The sequence below is a fragment of the Cavia porcellus genome, unplaced genomic scaffold (assembly GCF_034190915.1).
Source record: "Cavia porcellus strain 051 isolate PalLab524CR breed Dunkin Hartley unplaced genomic scaffold, mCavPor4.1 scaffold_4, whole genome shotgun sequence".
Taxonomy (NCBI): domain Eukaryota; kingdom Metazoa; phylum Chordata; class Mammalia; order Rodentia; family Caviidae; genus Cavia; species Cavia porcellus.
The window spans coordinates 98,749,684-98,770,370 of NW_026947487.1; the positions used below are offsets into that span (position 1 = coordinate 98,749,684).

Here is a 20,687-nt window from a genome sequence, read left to right on the forward strand (position 1 = left end):
CAGAGCAGCTGAGGCAGCTCTGAATATGCTGACTATATTTACTCCACTCATCCTCAGTGTCAGAGTGACACCAGCAGTCATGAAATGACATTGCCCCAGGCTGCCCCTCTATTCTCTCTGCAACGCCAGCCCCACATGTTCCTCTCAGCCATTCCTGGGAGGCTGTGGCAAGGGCCATGCTGTTTCTAAGGATGAGGCCTGTTATTCCTGCCCTGTGCCCTCGGCCCTTTTCTAGCCCTGACTCATGGTAGTGTCCTGCCTGCCACACAGGACAGCAGCTCCTGCGTAAGCTGGCAACAGCCATTTGAGATGTGATCTTCAGGTCCCAAAGATCTTGCCACCAGCTTCAGGCCCGCTGATGCACACAGCTTCCTCTCAAGCACCAGTGGGCTTTCTGACCCTGTGTATTCCATGTTAAGAAACAGTGTTTAAAAACTAAAAATACATTATCTTACTGGCAAAAGGATACTGCAGGAAGGTAAAGTACTGCAAAGAACTCAAAAACTAACATCAGGATTTAGATAAAGGATTTATTGGCTATCACAAGGGTAAAATTACATTTCTCCCCAAAAAGGATGCTCAGATTGAGCCAAGGGGAAAGATATTGCTCTGTTCATTTACAACTGAGCCAAGAGACAAGTATTACACAGTTCATTTACAAACTCCCCAAAACTGCCTCAGCACGTCAAGATTCCTGATAGCAACAGTGCCCGACTTCTCCAGTTTCCTGGTTAATTACCAGCATTGGTTACAGGTGCTGATAGACACAGTCCCACACTGCCCTTGGCTGCTGGCTCTCATTCAGCTGAAAAGGACCAAGAACTGGCCCAAACAGGAAGGAGTAGGAGCTGGAGTCTTTGACTTCTTAGCACTCTTTCAGGGACTGGAACTGCTGGCACTTGTAGATGCACAGGAGCCACATTCACAGGGCATGAGGTGACTTTCATTTACAGCAACCGACCACAGCTGTGCTCCTGCAGAGTTGTAACTCACCGTGTTGGTGCCCAAATCTTCTCCAGGTGCTCTCTGCCCACCTCCAGCAAAGGTTTCACAGCCTTTGTTTGCAAACCCTGACTTTGCTGTTCAGACTGCTCTCACAGAATGTTCTTCCTCTCTTTTGATTCTGACTTGGTTTAAGAGGCAGTTGGGCCTTTAGTGCCTTATCACAGCTGAGCAATGCAAAATATCTTCTGAACTGTAAAGATGTTTTCATGCTCTGTGGTTCAAGATATCTCCATGGATGGGAAAATCTTTCAAAAAGACTTAAGGTCACTTGTGTCTCTCTGTGGATCATAAATGCTAAGTAATTCCAAGGGCAAAACTCTTCACACAAGAACAAAGGAAGGAAGCCTCAGAAACCAGGACAAGCTGCCTCGGCACCCCTGGCCCAGCTCAGCATTAGGCACACTGGCCAGGCCCCAAACACTTTCCCTGATGTGGAGCTGGCAGGACCTTCATCCCCAAGGAGTCCGGGCAACCCTCAGGAGTCAATGTGTGATTCTCCTGTGATCGCTGAAGTCCAGGTGACAATGGGTAGAGGCCACAGTGCCTTCGTGCTGTGAAAACCATTTAACAGTGGGCTCAAGCCAAACAGCACAATTTTGTGAAAGTCCAGAAATCCTGACTGTCCTTGAAAATTGCTCAATGACAAGAAAATGCCCTGCCAGCTCTCCCCACAAAGATTTAATCCCTGAAGGCAGATCAGCCTGGACCAAAAGTATGAATGCTGTCAGCTTCATGGCTCACTGGCTATGTGAACCTGAGGAGTCTTTAATCTCTCTGAACTTCAAATTCCTCACCTGAGAAGTGAGGCCACCACCTCACTTTCCTGAGTGACTGGAATGCACAGAACCTAGCACAACGTCAGACACAAAGAAGGGTCAGTTCTTAAGGAATTCAGCAGAGGGATCCAGTAGTGAAAAGCCACCAGGGGAATACCAGGCTACATACAGCAAGTGGCAACAAACATTGGTCCCATTTGTCATCTACCTAGAAGGGCCACAGACCCATGATGAAGGCACTGGCTAAGGAGGAAAGGACCATCAGGGAACTAGATCTGCCCAGATCAAAGGCCTTGTAACAGCAGACTGTTCTCAATTCCTAATAGCTGACTTGGCAGCTACGGCACGTTTCTAGCATGATCCCACAGACCTCTCCCATCCTATGGGCCGTGCTTCCAGTTCTCTGGTGTTAATATCCGGGCCCGGTTTTGTTCAAACAGTTGTAACATCTTCTCCATGCTGTGGTCAGCTTCAATCACCTGGAAATGAAACACACAGGTCACTACTTCAGTTGCACTGACCTCCACATCTCCCTCCCTTCACAAAAGAAGACAGAAATGGAGGCAGGCAGGGGAGGCAGGAAAAGGGAAAGAAGCCCAAGAGTGCAGGAAGGTTAGAGTCCAACAGCACCCAACTCTAGGGTGGTCTGCGCTCTCAACTAGATTTTCACTTAAGAGTCCACAACAGTTATCTTTGCACAATGCTTTTTTTCCTCATAATTTGGTAGTTTCTACTTTTGTAGAAAGGAAAAAAATTAAAAAAATTCCACTATAGTGGTATCACCCTTGCCTGCAGCTTTACTACCTACAAGAGCTGTGAGAGTGTGAGGCCCAGAGTCATGCAGGGAAGCTCATGACCCACAGTACAGTAACAGCCTTAGGTACCACCTGCCTAGCTGGAGAAACCTGGCCCAAAAAATCTGAACCCAAGGGCACAGGCACTGAGGAAACATTGACAGGACGGACATACCAGTACTGGTTAGAAATGACACGCATCAGTAAGTGAAGCAGGTTACTGTGAAAAGCAGCACAGGAACGCAAGGACAGCAGTCACCAGGACACACAGTCCTACACACCTCAGCACCTCCCAGGGGCATCCCCGTGTCACAGCCCAGAACAGCAGCTCATGTTCCTTCTGATGGCCCTGAGTCACTGAGCCAAGGTGAACTGAGGCTCTGTGTCAATCCACTGAAGAAGGAAGGTCACATCAGAGGCACCACAATCCCCAAAGATCCAAACTCCAACCCAGGTTCAGAGGCTTCGGGCACCTGGGGGCTTTTGGGTCAATGCTGGGTAAGTCACATGTTACACATCACTAGCTGCAATGGCACAGGGACAGATGGCCTTCTCAGATCTGTCCAACTCACTCTAAGACTCAATCCAGGAATGAAGTTGACAGACAGACAGACCTTTCCAGCCTTCCCACCTCCTCCTTCTGGCTCTAAAGACTCAACCTTGCCCCCATCTGCAGAGAGGCTGACGTGCCCTGGGTCACTCCTCCCAGCAGAAGTCTCCTGTCTGTGAGGGGTCTGACTTACCAGAACAGGGGCTGCCACAGGGAAGAGGCTTCCTGTGACCAGCCACTCCTCATAGAGTTGGTGAATGGCCTCCAGGTACTCCTACCAAAGAGACACAAAGGTACAGGCTGTCAGGAGCTAGGGAGTCGAGCTGGGACCAAAGCTCTCCCTCAAAGGACCTCGGCAAGTGGGACAAAGCTCTCAGTGACCACACAGCAGCAACTTGGGCTAAAGAACCTGCAACAGTCAACCTGGCTCAGAAGGGCAGCTAGGGTATCCAACAAACATTCAGAAGCACTGCCAGCTACCTTCTTCTGTTCTGTTCAGGTTCCATGACTGTGATCACTGGCCCTGCCTCTGGTGCCTGAGTCAAGTCAAATTAAAGGCAGAACTGTTCACCTGGCTTCTCCCATTTCCTGCCGCTTCTCCAGCAGCTAGGCCCCAATTCCATCATATAGGTGTCCACAGCTGCTTGGTGAGCAGGCAACTCAGCCCCGGGAAGGCTCTGCACCTCCCTCTAGCTGGCCACCCAGCACACTATGACCCTCCCCCTACTGCTCCCACCCACCAGACCACTTGTCACAGAGATTCTGCAGACCATGGACACCACTATAGGGAGCCTGGTGAGCTGAAGGGGCACAGACGCTTCCCCAAGCCAACCAGGCCTCCACACTGGACAGCCCTAGGCACACGCAATCTCCCACACACAGCCAGCATGTGCTGGCACCCACAGGCACCTCCTTAAGTGGCTACTCACCAACCCAGAAGCCTCCTATAAACCAGGCTGCTGCTTCACCCACCACTGAGCTCTCCCAGGGCAGCAGGAGCTACAGCTGTCCTACAGATCTTATCAAAAATCAGTAAGACAAGAGCTTGGCTAATGCCTTGGACTCCAGACTTGAGAACATCCGGGTCACCACATGTGGGCCTGATTCATTGTGCTCCATTCTCTAATGTCACCTGCCTCTGAGATTCAAAGAGAGCTGCCCATCATGGCCAGAATGTACCTCGCTGTCCAGGGTAAAACCAGGCCAAGCAAGGCCTCAGGTGCTAGTTAGACAGTCCTTTCAGGGGCCGCAGTCCACCCCATCCTAAATGCAGAGCCCCAAGACAGCGCACTAAAATGCCTGCCCAGCTCTCTACACTTCCAGGTACAGCTGCTCCCAGGAGGAATTCAATTCAGTGTTAACGGAACAACTACTCAGTGTCAGGCCCAAGGACACTTGCAGAGGAAGAGGGAACAACATCAAATCTTAAAAGGCTCATAGTGAGAGTTGGAGACCAAAGGCGTAAAGAAACACTGTTGGTCCACTGTCCAAAGAGCTATCATCACAGTGAGCAGGGAGTTGGGGAGTTCAATGGAGGGAAGGGAACAGAAGGCTTCCTATAGGATGTGACATCTGAGCTAAACTCTGAAGTACAGGGGAACCACTGTGAAAACTGCACAGCTACATTACTTCAAGGGTTCCATGACTGTGATCACTGGCCCTGCATATAAATATTCAGCCAAACTTGTTCTTTATGGCCAGAACACTGAAGGCAGGAAATGAAGGGAGATGATACCAAAGAGGAACACAGGGGGCAGGGGAAGGTAAAGTAGGGTCCCCCATGCCATGCAACCAAGTAGGGACTTCGGACTAATGGGTCCTGGGCTGGAAAGCTGTATGAGTGCTGTTCTATACTGGAAATAGCACCCATGCAGCAGCCAGGAGGACAGACTTTAGAGAAAGATGTGGGGACTAAGGGTACAACAGTCCTAAATGGAGCTGATGAGGCCCCAAGCTAGAACCCAGGATAGCAAAGTATCCCAGTACTGGGCAGGCACTACCAAGCACACCTCCACGCTCAGATACACTGAGCACAGCATCAGGGAGACACAGGCTTGGTCCAGTCCTCCTGAGACTCACTTTCCAGTGAAGATCCAGAAAGCACAGATGCAATCAATCTTCAGGAGGTGGGACAGGCAAGCCCTAGCCTTGCCAAGGTGGGGTGGGAATGGAGGGAAGAGGTGCTTCTGCACAAGGGCGCTAAGGCCTGAGTCAGGAACCACAGGAAGTGAAACCGCTCTGGACATCCTCAGGGTTCCCAGCCACAGAGGAAATCAGAGTTCACGTTCTGTTCCTGTCCCTCGCTGAAGACAAACACACAATCATGTCATGGTAGAAGGAGCCAGGACGGGGGAGAGGGAGAGGCAGCAGGGGAGAGGCAAGGGTAGGAGCAGATATCTGGTTGTCTTTGGCCTCTTACCAGCGGAATGACTTTCTCCTCTTCCCTACACCTCAACTTTAATCTCTGGTGACAGGTCTCAGGACTGGTCCGGAGATAAACTGAGGTTTAAAACATGTGACTGTGGTTACTCTGTTCATAGCTTAGGAGGAATGCTTAGGAAAGGCACATGGCTCGGGTATAAGGAGGCACAGCCACAGCTTCAAGTAAGAGACACAGACCAGGGACCACACTGAGCATGACCAATGGCTGTTATGGACCAAATGTTATGGACCAAACGGGTATCTTGCATCTCAGCCTCCAATTCTGACTTCTTTTCTAAGTCACCAGCCCCACACAGGCATGGTGAGGCTGAGCGTAATGCTGTACACAGACCGGGTTTGGCACAGGGCCTGGCACATGACAGGCTTGGTAAATGTTCAGTTTTTGTCCCTCCTCCTCTTCACAACCCAGGGAAGCCATCAAATCACGAGGATCCGAGTCTGACAGTAGATGACTCGGGGGAGGGCAGCTTAAGGAATTAGGCCAGAGCTCTTTTCTGTGAGAGCCCAGAAACTCCCAAAATGCTATTTGCTCTTAGACAGAGGCTGATGAGGAAGGAATCGCCAAAGGCAAGTGCCCTCTAATAACCCTATGGTTGGACTCCACAGCAGTGCCCAAGCAGGAAGGGGAAGGAGGACCCGTCTTACCTATCAGGTCAACAGAGACATTCATGTTCTTCACAATCCAGTCAAACCATTCACAAAGAATCACATAGTCCACTTCGGGCATCTTCCCACTGCAGGGAGAGTTCAGGGGTTTCACTCACTCATGAGCAAGTCACTGGGCTGTGCTGTTCCCCTAAAAAGACCTACAAATGGGGCTCATTAAAAAGGTACCACCAAGACCACAAGATGGTCTGTAAGATGTTGGAGTGACAACAGGACCCTAAGTGCTCCTGACCTCCCATTTCCTGGCAATGGTTTATTGCAGTGAACCCTTTAGAGACCGAGTGTCAAACTGCAACCCAAAATCCACTTATTTGTCACAAAATGCCAACATTGAAAGTAAAGCCGAATACTGAGGTTTTAATTTAGGGAAAAACAAACTACATTAACATTTTTTGTCTTAAAAAAAAAAAAAAGAAAAAAAAAGGGCCTGGTTTTTAGCTCAGTGTCCTAAGTACCTACCTGGCAAGCACAAGGTCGTGAGTTTGCTCCCCAATACAAAAAAAAAAGGAAAAAAAAGAAAACACAGTAATAGGTGCACCATAGGTTTACCACGATTAGTTTATGGTGTAAAGCAGCAAGATCCACAGTAAAGGCATTTGGATTATGAACTCCAGGTAGAAAGATACTTCAAAGTTTGTATTCCCAGGCAGTATTCAGCTTGGGAGATGGATCAGCAAATCAATTTCATCCCTAGAAATTTATTTTGTAAAAATAATCACAAACTACAATGCTATTTAAAATAAAGAAAAACTAAACCTTGGTATATGTATGTATGAAGAAATTAGCATACAAAGGATGATATTAAATAATAATGACACAGAAAATACTTTAAATCTAGTGTTCAGAGAAATAGCAGATATAAATCTACACACAATATGACCTTGACCATAGTTTCAAAATATTCATCCACATGTTTTAAAATGATGACAAAGAAATTTCCCTAAGCTGTAGGACTATAAGAGACTTTTTCTTCTTTGTATCTTTATTTTCCCAATTTTAACAATATATTAGTTCTCAAATCAGGAATGGGAGTAGACAGTGTTACTGTATTTTTAAAATTTAACTTGATAAGAAGGAAAGCAAGAAAAGGGCAAGGAGAAGCCTTGTGTCTACTGGCACTCCTGTGGCTATGCTCTGCCCTCAGAGGATGCAGAGAGGGAAGAGACAGGAGTAGCAGCAGGTGGCTGGCACAAGGCCCAGGAAAGCAACTCTCCTTTTAACATCCTCCACCTGCAGCTTCATGGGGGTCCACTCAGCTCTGGGTATGGCTGCAGTGCAGAGGGAGAGTGGAGGTACTGGGCTGCTTTGGGGAGCTCTGACTGGGCAAGGTGAGAAGGGCAGGGCAGGGCAGGGCAGGGCAGGGCAGGGCAGGTAAGGGGCTGCTCATTGCTCTGACAAGGCCAGGAGAGAAGGGCAGAGCAGGTATGGAGCTGCTTGCTGCCCAGTTACTGCGGCTTGTGTCCTCCCAAAGCTTCATGTGGTTATAGGTGGGGCTTCTCAAAGGCAGCTGGATCTAGAGTGTCTGATGCTAGGATTAAGGTGATTACTAACTTAGTCCACTGAGGGTCTGGCATAGCGCTGGGTGTGGATAATAGGAAGGCTCACCCCAAGTGTGCATGCTACCCACCCTCAGGGCATGCAGCCCTGACAGAACATAAGGGCTGTTGTCACTTGCCGCTTGCTTCTTCACTACTTTGCTGCCTTCTGCTGCCATAAAATGTTTCTCCTCTGCTATGTCCCTCTGCCACACCACGGTGCTGTGCAGTCAACTGTGGACTGAAACCTCTACATACTGTGGACAAAAATAAACCTTTCCTCCTTTAACTTTGGGTGCTAGGCATTTTGTCTCAGCAAAAGTAACTAAGACACCAGCAGTGGCCCAACTCCAGCCTATGTAGGGATTGTGGAAGGTGATAAAAAGCTGGGATAGTTTGAGGGAAGCGCTCTGGGAAACTAAGTGCACAGGTAGCACTGCTTTGGGACCAAATGACAGGCCTGGCACAGACTGAAGATAACGTTCTCCCTTCATGCCTGAGACCACCTTGATGCCCAGGGCAGAGCTGAGCTAAACAGAGCAGCAGGACTAATGAGCAGTCTTTGGCAAGGAGTGAAGAAAGTGCAGGATCACCAAGAAACCCACCCAAACTGGGGAAAATGCATGGTGTGGGACTGCGTGGACTTGGGGGACACAAGGGAAAGGGGAGGATGTCCTACAACACTGCAGAGGGGACCCCAGCTCAAGAAAACATTGGCCCTACAGTGAAGGTAAAGACTTGGTGCCACTGGCTGTTTGGGTGAAGACAGCTGGCTGGCCCCCTGCTGTTCTTTCCTCTTACCTCCCACAGGCCTTTATGCACCCCACCTACACTCTAGTAGGCCCCCTGGGTCTAAGGGCGGTCCTCTCCCTTGCCCAATGATGCATTCAGGAAGCCAAGCCAGGTCAACAGATTTATCCAGTGTCCTAGGGGACCAAAGTTAATCATGGCGGTGAGGAAGGTCATACGGAGGCTTAGAGAAAGGAGGGTCCTCTCACTCAAGAAAACCACTGCCAGGAACATGCCCTGACTCAGAAGCCTTACGATGCCACAGCTATTTTGTCACCTTGAAGAAATCATATAGTGGACAGGAAAAAGACACAGGGAAAAAAATACACAGAATAAGCCAGAGCTGCCAAATTAACAACCAGTAGCAGCCTCATTGTTCAGGCTCCTTTGAGTCAGGTATCAACGCAACTGAGAGTACTTTAGTTGATATCAAGACACCAAGTCATCACTTCCACCCAGCATATCTCCCATCTCTGGGAAAAAACAAAACAAAACCCACTATGAGGAAGTAAAGTTCTGCAACAAACAAAGCTGCGGATCAGCCTCTCCCATACTCCATCCAGCACACTGACTGGTAGCCCTGGGCCACCTAGCAACCAGGGGGAGAAGGTAGAGCTGTCCAAGAAACACAATCTCCCCAGTTACTGGAGCTGGGCAGAGAGCTGTCAAACTCAGCTTCTGCAGGTCATCTCACAGGCTGCAAATCCCCGGAGTCAACCATAAAACTAGAGTTTTATGCAGGTGCATAAAACTGTGGTAGACCACATTCACGACACAGGAAGCACAATGTCACGTGGACATGAAGGTACAGAGCCAGAGCAAGCGGGGAGGGGCACCTCTAGTTGGAGCTGGGGGTTCTGGAGCCTCAGAGCCACTGCTTTCCTGGAAAGACTTCCGGGAGTCTCACAAAACCAACTTGGTGGCTGGGGCGGGGGGGGGCACCCCCCTCACCCTCAACCCAGTCCAAACCAAGGGCTTCTCCCACAAGGCTGTCCCTTCCTTCCCAATGTTCTTCTAAAAGAAGAGATTCTTACAGGATGGTCTCCCTGAGAGGCAGCAGACCAGACCCAGGAAAAGCCTTCCAAGACTGCCAGGAGCCACGTGCTGGAGGATCCTGATGGGTAGTCAAAGCTACAGGAGAAAACAGAAGCCTGGACTCTGATTCTGAGGTGTTAGGTGGTGGTACTGTTTTATCCACATGTGCAGCTTCCTCCTAGCACTGTGCCCAGCCCCACCCATGTCTGCCTCCAACACGGGGCTCCAGACGCCTAAGACCACCCACTGCCTCTATCCCTGCAGACCACAGAAGGGCAGCTCCTCTCCATGTAAAACCACCAGATTTGACTCATTACAGCACACCTAGGGGTTTCACAGCAATCCCTTCCCCATCCCAAGATGGAAAATCGGAGACCCATCTGAGTTCTATAAACTGGTTTTTTTTAGCACAATTTACCACAACTTTTCCCCAGAGGCCTCAGAAGCCCCCAGTTTGCTCAAGATTGATGAAAACAGAAACCTTACACTCAAGCACTAGCTGTCTTGTATACATGATTTCCTTTTGCTTTGCAAGACCTTATGAGGCTAGTTTGGGTCTCAATTTATAGCCAGAGAAATTAGGCCGAGTTCTGTCTGAGCTAGGCTTCTGATCTCCACGGCACCACTCACCCTCCCTGGTCTAGCTGCTATGAGGCCGACCTAGATGGAGCTTGGTGTTCTAAACTCAAGGACAACAGCTCGGGGTCTGTGGTCCTGAACTGAGCAAGAGAGGGTCCAAGCCCCAAGGCCGGTGGGGAGGTGGGAAGACCTTTGTGCTGTTCCAACATGCCAGGTGAGTCAGTTTCCATGTACCTAGCTGGGCCCCACTCAATTCTGTTAGTTCGGTTCTTAGAAAGGGAGGGCCAGGCAATATTGTGAAACCTTTATTTTCATTACTCAGCCCACAGGGCTACACTGTATAACTGCCTTGCGGCCACTTTTAGCTACATGAAGTTTTCTCACTTTCAGCTTTTCACTTCTGCCCAGTGTGCTCAACCTTCAGTTTCCATCTTCAAGGACACCATATAACCAGAATCTTCCTCTTCAGAAGTTAATATAACCCTCCCGCACCCCGGACCGCAGCACCTTGCGCACTCACAGTCTGCCCACTGCGCCGCTGCTGGGCTGCTGGGGATGGGGCTGGGCTGGAGGGTTTTGGAGGAGGCAGGGGTGGGTCTCTCCCCAGGTGAGCTCTTTCTTGCTCAAGGGCCAAAGAGAAAGAAAGTCCGTCAAGAAATTTTGCTTTGGTGAAACAGAGAATTCCAGTTGTGTGCACATGGGGTTTTCTAAACAAGCACATGGCTGCAGACAGCAAGGCCACACCTGCCACACTCCTGTTTGCCCAAGCCCCAAAGACCCTTAAGATTTCCTGGGCTTCTGAGAAAAGAATCAATTCCCACACTGGAAGGCGTTGTGGCAACACACCTACCCATCCCCACCTTGTGAAAAAGCTCCCAATCACAGCATGTTAAGAGGAATTGGCCTTGAGCATCCCAGGAAGTGAGGAAACAAGTTCCCAAGCAGGAGATGATGTCCCACTCATGCCAGCACCTGGCTGAACTCCCACAGGCAGGAAACAAATCATCTTGTTCCAGGTTGGGTTGGGCAAAGAATCCAGCTAATCTCAATTCTACACTATATTTGGTATATTAGACTCACAACAACTATAGAGATTCAGATTGATATGACCACAGGCATCTTGGTTGCAAGTATCATTCTGCTCACCAGGAACCCCTGGCATGCATCCCAAACTGAATGGGACAAATAAAATCATTAAGACAGCCGAGTGTGGTAAGCCAGCCACTGACCACCAGACTGTCTCTTAACTGGCACTGGACATACGGTTTTTGAGAAAGGCCAGGTACATTGACAGTGGTCTATCTTTGTCTAACTTAGTAAATAACCTCTTTCTCCTGCCTTATGGTATGAGCACTCCCCTGTCTTGCCACTGCCCAAAATATACTCCTGCCCAAAAGTTCATAACAAATTGTACTTTGTATAATCCTGGATACATCTGCCTCTTTTTTTGTTCTTTCAGCACTGTCCACTTTGGTACTTGGTTCTCACATACTGGGATTTTTCTTTTCCTTCTGTATTTGATAGGGAAGAACAGAAACCTCTAAAAAAGTTTACTTTCTCAACAGCACTTTCCTGTGGCTGAGCCACTGTGCTGAGGGAAGTAGGAACTGGAAAGAGAGTAACCATAAGCCCAAATGCCAAATGCTATTCTTCTTCCTATTCATGCTTCCATAGTTCTGGCCAAAATACATTTCATTGTACCTCTAGAGAGAAGCCCTATGCTTATAATCCCAGCACTTAAGAAGCTGAGGCAGGAGGATCACTGCAAGTTCAAGGCCAGCCTGGGCTGTACAGTGAGCTAAGAGCAGCCTGAAATACACTGTGAGACACTAGAGAAAGAGAGAGAGAGAGATTGACACACAGACAGACTGAGACGGACTCTTTGGCCTACTCCAGACTTGGGAATCAACCGGAAACTTTCAAAACAAAGTTAACCAAACAATACCTATAGCAGTAACTGTGAAACGAAGAATGAAACTGCAGGCCAGGTGCAAGAAACAGGACATCCTGCAGTTAAGTCCTCAATCCTGAGGCTCTGCCCTTTTGACCTCAAAGGTCTAGTGAGGCCCAAAGAAAGCCAGAGGAGGAGGACTTCCAGGAGAAGGGTCAAGGTGTCCGGGCAGAAGGCTGCCTAGAGACATCTGGCAGCTGTTTTCTCCTGGGCCTTGTTCCCCTGAATAAGGTACCACCCTTTCCTTGTCACTGGGGCACAATACCCAATACCCACAACTGAAAAGAAGAAAGATATATATTGGTTCACGTGTCAGTCCATAGTCGGCTGGTACTAAGGCAGAGTGGCCTGGCAGAGGGGCATGCCAAAGGAAAACTGTGCCCCCGATAGCAGCCAGAAAACAATGAAGTTTTGTGAACACCTCCCCTGGTAGAAATGCTAGAAATGCAGATATCTAGACCCCACCCAGCAGTGCTGAAGCACAGCCTGCACCTCAGTGGGTTGCACAAATGGCCAGTAGCAAGCCTGTGTAAAAAAGACATAGGGTCTTCCTTAGGGGCTTGAACCTGAGGCCTGTCAGCATTTAGGGCCCCAACAGGCCCTGCACCTTAGGCCAGAGGGAGAGAACTGGAGTATCTCACCACTTCCTCATTCCTTGCCTTCCCACATAGAGGCTGCAGAAAACCTTCCCTTGCCTGTAATAGTCTTGCACTTTCAGAAAGGAGTTGGCTTTGTAATCCCTTCTGTTTCTCATCTACCACACAGAGCCAACAATCCAATAACCAATACAGCACCTATCCCTGGGTCCTTACTCTGACCCTCAACCACATGGGCCAATGCCCCATGTCCAGGGAACACAGGAGCTGGCCCTGTTCACTGCCTGCCTTGGGAAAGCATTTTTCAATGCTTCCTGTCCTTGGTTCTCTTCCTTCCAACCATGGGGACTCTGGGATATGTGGCTGAGTGCAGATTTAGTACAGATATGAACAAACACATTATGGAATAGAATGGAAAATATAAATGAATTCCCAGAACAAAAGAGAAGACTTAGAAGACATTTCCAGGTTGTTAGCAGGTTGCTGCTCTGGGCCGTAGGGGCTGGGATGGTAAGGTGGGGAGGCAGCATCCCTGGGGGCTTTCCTCTGCCTCTGAGAACTTCAGAGAAAGGGTCAGAGAAAGGTCCAAGCCCACCGAAACTGTGGTGAATGGCCACACTATCCAGGGTGCCACAGGACTGCCAACAGCCTCTGGAGTACCTGAGGTCACATGCCAGCCAACAGCCTTTGGCTTCTTCAAGGATCTCAAGGCTCTAGCAAGTCTTCAGGAAAATCTATGTGCCTTGGAAGCTGTATAACCTTAAACAGAATCAAGAACATCAACGGGCACTGAGGGGTTCTGTGATTCAGTGCCCCCACAGATGAACTGGGAGGTCAAGGGAAGCATAAATATGAAGTCACTATGACTGGAAAATAGCCAAAGATAAAATACAAAAAGTTACTCTCTCTCTGTACTACCCACAAAATAGCTCAGGGCAGAGCCCGTGTCATTTGAACCAACACCACAGCTACAGTGGTTAGGAAATACAGAAGTGACTCATCAGAGGCATGTGATGAAATGTAGTGATGAGTCACCAAAGTCCACGGATGTCAGCTAAGACTGTGCCCTGGGATAAGCAAAAACAGCTCCTGGGACGCGTGCCTGTTTCAGAGCAGGTTTCACAAACCCCACAGGGTCATAGATTCAACCAAGGCAATTGGCCTAAAGGCTATTCAGAGGTGGACCATAAGAGTCAGCAATAAGAAATTGACTCAGAGTTTAGAATGTTGGTTATGCTCACAATGAATTCCATCCAGGACTGGGACCCACCTGGTATGGTTCATGTCAACACATCCCCAAGAGCCTCATTCACTCACAGGCTGGGCTTTTGGAAGATGACTGGATTATGGGGACATCAAACCTGACTAGATGTTAGGAGGTGGGGTCTGGTCAGAAAAGGCAGGACTCTGGGTCATGACCTGGAAGGGTCTATTTTTCTCCCTGGCTCCACCCTTCATTGTTTTCTGGCTGCTATCAGGGGCACAGTTTTCCTTTGGCATGCCCCTCTGCCAGGCCACTCTGCCTTAGTACCAGCCGACTATGGACTGACACGTGAGCCAAAATATATCTTTCTTCTTTTCAGTTGTGGGTATTGGGTATTGTGCCCCAGTGACAAGGAAAATGACTAAGATACCACCCAACTCTACTTTTTCGCTCTGGTCATTTTACTCCGAGTCAACCTCCTTAAAGAACCAGCCAAGAACCACTAAAAGAACTATCCAAGCTCATGGGAATCAGAAAACAGAGACATCCCTGCCACTCAAGAGTCACAAGAAATCCCACCCCAATGCCCAGGTCTCTCCTCAAGTTACTGCTGGCAGAATGGCACACAAATATCACAAAGACTTCCTGTCCTTTCTCAACTCCCTTCTTTTTGCCTGCCCTCAAAGGAAATGGATAAACCTGGCACCAGGCACCTTATATCCACTAGAAACCAACCTGGTGAGGAGAGGGCGTAGCAGCAGGAATGCCACTTGCTGGAAGGGCAAGCTGGAGCCCATCCAAAAGGTGTGAGGTCAAAGGACAAAGCTACTATCAGAACTTGCCCTAGCTGCCTGCCCCGACCCATAGCATCGGCTGATATTCAAAGTTGCCTAAATCTGATTAGGGCAGATCACCTCTTTTTGGGAGTCACACAAATTCCAAACACAATCCATGGCAGTTCAGGAATGGCAGCCGTCTTTTTAGTGGTTCACTAAAAAGAATCCATGTGAAACAGAGAGCCAGGGTCTGGGGGATAAGTTGCACTACACACCAAAGAACATCAAGTAATTAGTGAAAGAATACTGATCAGAAGCCTGCTCTATATTGACCCAAGTTACACAAGTAACCAAGATGCAGTCCCTGTCCTTGGAGGACACGAGGAGTACATGGTCCAGTGAAGGATGAACAAATGAACACTTAAATAAAACAGACTAGGCTGAACCTGCCATTTCACAGGTTAAAATTCATTAAATGTTAATAATTTATGCAGATATCTTAAATATCACTAGTAAGTCAGTAAGAACAGCAAAGGGAGGACTGGGGGTATATGTAGCTCAGTGGTAGAGTGCTTGCGTAGCATATATGAGGCCCCAACTTCCATTCCCAGTATCACAAAAGAAAGGAAGAAGGGAGGGAGAGAGAAAGAGGGAAGAGAAGGAAGAGAAAAGATCAGAGAAGACCAGAAGAGGACAGAGCAAGGGGCCCAACCCATCTCCACAGCAGGGTGGGGAGGGAGGGAGCAGCATGCAGAGTGGGAGGAGAAGCCCTGCACCAACATGGGAACTAGCTCCTCCACACATGACAGCAGCGGACAAACTAAAAGTAAGAAGAGGTGGTGAAATGGGGTGACTGGCAGGGGTTGATTGCTCAACCTCCCCATTTCTTCGTCCTTCTCTATGTACCTGCACTCTGCCAGAGGACCCCAAGGTCCTCCCACCTCCTAACCCTGGGTTCTTATGGCCGCGCAACCAGTGGAAAGCTAGTAGATTGGAAGCAGAAGCCCAAGGAAACAGTCGTGCATGCTGGCTGGGGTTCTTTCCCTCAGCCATCCCCGAGTGTGAATGCCCAGGCTCATCTGCTGGCCCCAGAAGGAAGATGATGGACATGAGAAAGAGACCAGCATTGCCCCAGTTAACCTGCCCAAGACCATCCTAGCCCAGCTGAGCCCAGACATCTCACAAAGTGAGCAAGCTGCCCAGTCACCAGCCCTAGCTGACTTGGCAACAAATGCAGGCAGCCACTGCACTGAGATTTGTGTTGTCACCCAGTGTCACAGTGGCAACAGATAACTGAAACAGTAGAGCAGGTGCTTGTATCTGTCAACTGAACAAACAAGTTCCAACTTCATTTTTAAAAACTATAAATGGTGAAAACTACCGTACCTTTTATAAAGGTTTTCTACAAAAATGTATCTTGCGCTATGAATCGACCTCTCCATCAGCCGCACTGGTGACATCTAAAAGAAAAACCAAAAGTGATTCACGAACTCAGATGAAAACGAGAGTGTCAGGAAGCCTTTAAAGGCCTGTCCCATACCCCAGTATTATCCACTCAACTTTGCTGAATACAAGAATCAACGGGCTGTGATGAAAGGGGGCAAGACCTAGTAAAAGCTCAGTCTGACACTAGGATCAGCTGTGCTCCTCCCTCTGCCTAAGCACCCCTCCCTAAAGCTGTGGGGACAAAGCAGGAACAGGGGCTGAGGGCTCATCTACAGAGGTCTCTTTCCCAGGAGAGCTGAGCTTCAACCAGAACATGGGAGACCCTGGTGAAACTGCCAAGTTTGCCCACAGAGGTTCACTATGAGATGGAGTGGGGTATCAAGGATTTAAACAGGGTGATTTGCTTTAAGAAGACTTCCTGAGTGTTGGAGACCAGGATGTACAGAGTTAAGATGCTGGACGCAAAAACTTCAGAATGTGCTGGAAAAGCTCACATGCACAGTGCTCTGAAGTCACCCTAACACCACAGCTGAGGCAGCCAAGGACACGGGCTGCTGACACTCCTATTCCAGAGCAATAAAGTTGCCAGCCTTAGAGATCAAATAGCTCTCTTAATTGACAAAATTTACTGCTTGGAGAACTTTTTTTTTTTTTTTTTTTTTTTTTTTGTCTTTTTTGAAATGGGGTCTCGCTATGCAGTTCAGGCTGGCCTTGAGCTCACTTTGTAGTCTAGACTGATCTCGAACTCTCAACGATCCTCCTGCCTCAGCTCTCGAATGCTGGGATTACAGGCATGAGCCACCATGCCCGGCTTGCTTGGAGAACTTTTTGAACTGAGTTTCTGCTCAGTTCCCACTCCTGCTTCAGTATCCCCTTTCCTTGTTTGAAAACCAAATAAACATGGGTTGTCCAGTGGAGCTCTTTGTCTTCACTTCTGAGAGAAAGTTCTGACTTTCCCAGATGCTCCGAAAATCACACTACTGGTCTCTTTTTATTTAAGCCATTTGCTGTCCACTTGTTTAGGAGATTGGAGCTAGGCCAAGACTCCAACAGCTGTATGCCAGAGATAGAGATGCAAGAGCACTAGGATGGGGTTGGTATTCCTGGAGCTCTGATTGTAGAAACTGGGAAGGTCTTATCACACACTTGAGGAGGATGACAGGACATTGCCTCTCTCTGCCAAGGTACCTGCACCCTCCACAGATGACCCTTCCCTTCACCCAGTGTCCCTTTGGGAAGAGGAGAGCCCCTTCCCTTAATACCAAGTGGACAAATTTCTCTCATGGAGCATGGCTCACAGCACCTGTGGGACCTGGACCAGCAGATCAGAGACACATTCAGAGGCATAACCCAGAAGCCCCCTAATTCTCTCCCTGTCCCTGCAAACCTCTATGCACCATTTTCCTCTCCATTCTCTCTGTATTTGCAGCTCTGCTTACTTTTTCCTGGCTCTCCCCCTGGTTCATTCCCCTACCTCTGTCTGTTTCTGCCTCCTTAGCAGGAGATTTCCACTTGGGGTCTCACTGTAGTTAGATATTATTAGATACAAGTGAGGTTTTCAATCCTGACTGCCCACTCAGACAAAAAGGGGAAAGCCAAGAGGAAAAGCACTACCTGCAGATCTTCTGATCTGTATCATACTTGGGGAGAAATTCATATTCACCAAAAATGTTCTTCTCACATCTTCCAATGATAAAAGACACAGATTTGCGTTAACAGAAGAATGGTAACTAAAGCCCTGGGTGCTAAAACCTGGATCAAACTGCCCAGCCCAGTGGCTATACCAACCTAACTGGCTACAGATATGTCCTGCACCTTTCATGAAGAGCCCCACAATGGTGTCTTAGGTTGTGCTTACAGTTTTGAGCCACAGGTACATTCGGAGTCTCCCAGACATCCTTCTTCTAAGATAGTCTGTTCCTAGTCACAACCCCACTGACCTGAGCAGTGCTGCCTACCCTGCGCTCTGCCTCAACAATTGAGTGAGCCAGGGCTGGCCATGGGCCCAGGCTGAATCAGATTTGTTCAAGAATCTGCACTAAGAGCCAGAGCCAAGAAAATTTGATCTCAAACATACAGACATCCAAAGTGTATACTGGACAGCTTGACAAAACACATTAGGCCTTATCTCCAGAATTTGATTTAGCAGTTCAGGGCTGGGGACAGAAAACTATGTACTTCTAACAAGTTCTCAGTATAATGCTGCTGTCACTACCAGCCCATACCAACTCTGATAAGAACTTAGTCAAATGTTAAGCCCAGCGGTCATGAAGATGTGAGCTCAGGATGGTATTAGGATGGCCACCTGGCCAGCTGATGCTGCAGGACAAGCGATACTGGGCCAGACAGAGAGGCTGTGCAGCACCTTGTAGAGTTTCCTCCCAGCAACCACAAACCCCTAATTTGAAGAAAGTTTTATCTAGCAAGGCTGAAGTCAAGTACCCGAAACATACCTGAGGACGAGTGTGTTGGTCCAGCATGGTGAGCTGTACATATGTCTGCAGCGTCAGACCCCATCGACAGGCATCATGGTACATCAAACCCTGCAGAAGGGACAACATGGCGTTTTACCGCAAAGGGGCACCTGCAGGACCCTGGTCTATCGGTTACTAAAAGCAGTTCAAGAAACCTACATGGGACTGGGCTGGAGCCAGAGGTGAACCCAGAACAGTAGCAGAATCCTCATAAAGGACACTATAATTATAGGACAGCCCAGTGACAGCTAGACTAGAATTTTCCCCAGGGGCCATGCATTCAGTCATTTAATAAAAGTTCTCTGAGTCTCCTGGGGTCTGTCCTCTACCTACCTGACAAAATGTGTGGGTTAACCTATTCTTACCATTCACTCTGCTCAGAACCTTCAGGCAGCTCCACATTGCATTCAGAATGTAACCCAATTCCTCATCACAGTCCACAGGACCTTGAGACTCACTGCCATCCTTGCTCATCTCCTACCATTCTCTCTCTCTGGCCAGTCAGCTTCCAACCACACATGCCAAATGGTCCACCTCAGGACCTTTGCATCTGCCACTCCTGATGTTTGAATTCTTCCTCCAGATGCCTGCAGTGCTTCCTCCCTCCTGTCTAGATCTCTGCTCAAATGTCACTTTATCAGACTGTCCTGTCTAAAAGAGAAGCCCACCTACCCCAAACACTAGTAGATGCAAAATTCCTTCTGTTCCACAATCCACACTAATCTTACTCTGTCCTTTTTGGGGGGTTTTGCTTTTGTTTTCTTGATGCAAACTTAAGATACTTCTATTTGTAAGAACTGCTATTTGTATCAAGGATACTCAGCCTTCTGAGGCTGTGATTCTTCTTTTTTTTTTTTTTGTCTTTTCATTTTTATCGGTACCGGGGATTGAACTCACGACCGCCTGCTTGCAAGGCAGGTACTTATGCCGCTGAGCTAAATCCCCAGCCCCTGAGGCTGTGATTCTGTCCAGTGATGTGGAACCTATAATCCCTGACATGTGCAACTCTAGCTGTCTTACCTAATAATCAAACCCTGGTTCCTCCCTGGCTCCTAGAGAATGTTTTTTGTTACACTGGCACTCTATCTGCTCCCACAGGCACATAGGTGAAAGTCTTTTCATATCTCTGTGGGATTCTTTACTCAAAAGCTCTGAGAGGTTGCCTTATTCATGTAACATCTCTTTACCTGCCTCAGCTTTCTTTATAGTTCCTATCACCACCCACCACAGTCTACATCTGCCTCCTGCCTTCCCATACTAGAATATTAGGCATGAGAGAAACATGGCTTGAACTGCTCACTGTCTCAGAATCTTGAACAGTACCTGCCACACAGAAGGTATGCAATCAATATTGGCTGAATGAATGAACAGGCAATCACCTTCTAAGACTCAATGTTCAAGCAAACAACTGTGAATAAAGCAGATACAGGCCCTTCCTGTAGGGGAACTCAGAGTCTAATAAACCACATAAGATGGCAACTGCACTACTAAAAACGAATGGGTAGCACAGGTCTCCAAGCCCAAGACTCAAACGTGTACCTGTCATACAGCAGAAGTGTGACCTTAGACAATTTATTTAAGTGGTAGTTTCCCTAACTGAGAAGGCTAGCTATTCCTACACAATGGAAGCCCGGAACCAACATCTCTTTGTTAAGCCCTCTTGGGCAGAAACCAGGTTCTATCTATCTCTTTCAAGGAAGCAGAGCAGAGCCTCCTGAATGGGAAAGGAAGGTGGACAGATACACACTCCAACCCCTGCTTTATGGGTTCACACTGAGAAGCACACAGATGGCTTCAGGAAGAATAAGAGGCAGCCAGTTCCTGGATTTTACCAGATACAAACCAAAATCCAGGGTTCAGCAATGAACCAGGTAGTATGGCTTGTGTCTACATGTCCCCCCAAGGCCTCATATGGTCATAGATGAGGCTTTCCGAAGGTGGCTCTAGAGTGTGTGATGCTGGCATTTGTGATGCTAGAATTAAAGATGTGTGATTACTTAGTCCACTGACTGGTGTGGATAACGGGTAGGCTCACCCTGAGTGATGCTACCCATCCTAATGGCATGTGT

The 20,687-nt window shown here is 48.4% G+C and overlaps 1 protein-coding gene across 7 annotated transcripts in view; it reads right to left on the bottom strand.

Moving 5' to 3' along the window:
* Window positions 1–516: 516 nt before the first annotated feature.
* Window positions 517–20,687, bottom strand: part of Tk2 (thymidine kinase 2) — a 37,535-nt gene continuing 17,364 nt past the window's right edge. For 4 of the 7 annotated variants that reach the window (XM_013154913.3, XM_013154911.3, XM_063247452.1 and 1 more), the window contains 6 exons: window positions 18,598–18,687; window positions 16,085–16,158; window positions 6,213–6,301; window positions 5,545–5,624; window positions 3,319–3,399; window positions 517–2,260 (listed from right to left, as the gene is read on the bottom strand). In XM_013154913.3, coding sequence (XP_013010367.1) covers window positions 2,162–2,260; window positions 3,319–3,399; window positions 5,545–5,624; window positions 6,213–6,301; window positions 16,085–16,158; window positions 18,598–18,687 — 513 coding nt within the window. In that variant the 3' untranslated portion in view covers window positions 517–2,161. Of the gene's footprint in view, window positions 2,261–2,856; window positions 2,969–3,318; window positions 3,400–5,544; window positions 5,625–6,212; window positions 6,302–16,084; window positions 16,159–18,597; window positions 18,688–20,687 lie in introns of all 7 variants that reach the window. The other 3 variants (XR_010047001.1, XR_010047000.1, XM_063247453.1) reach the window with 3 other exon arrangements.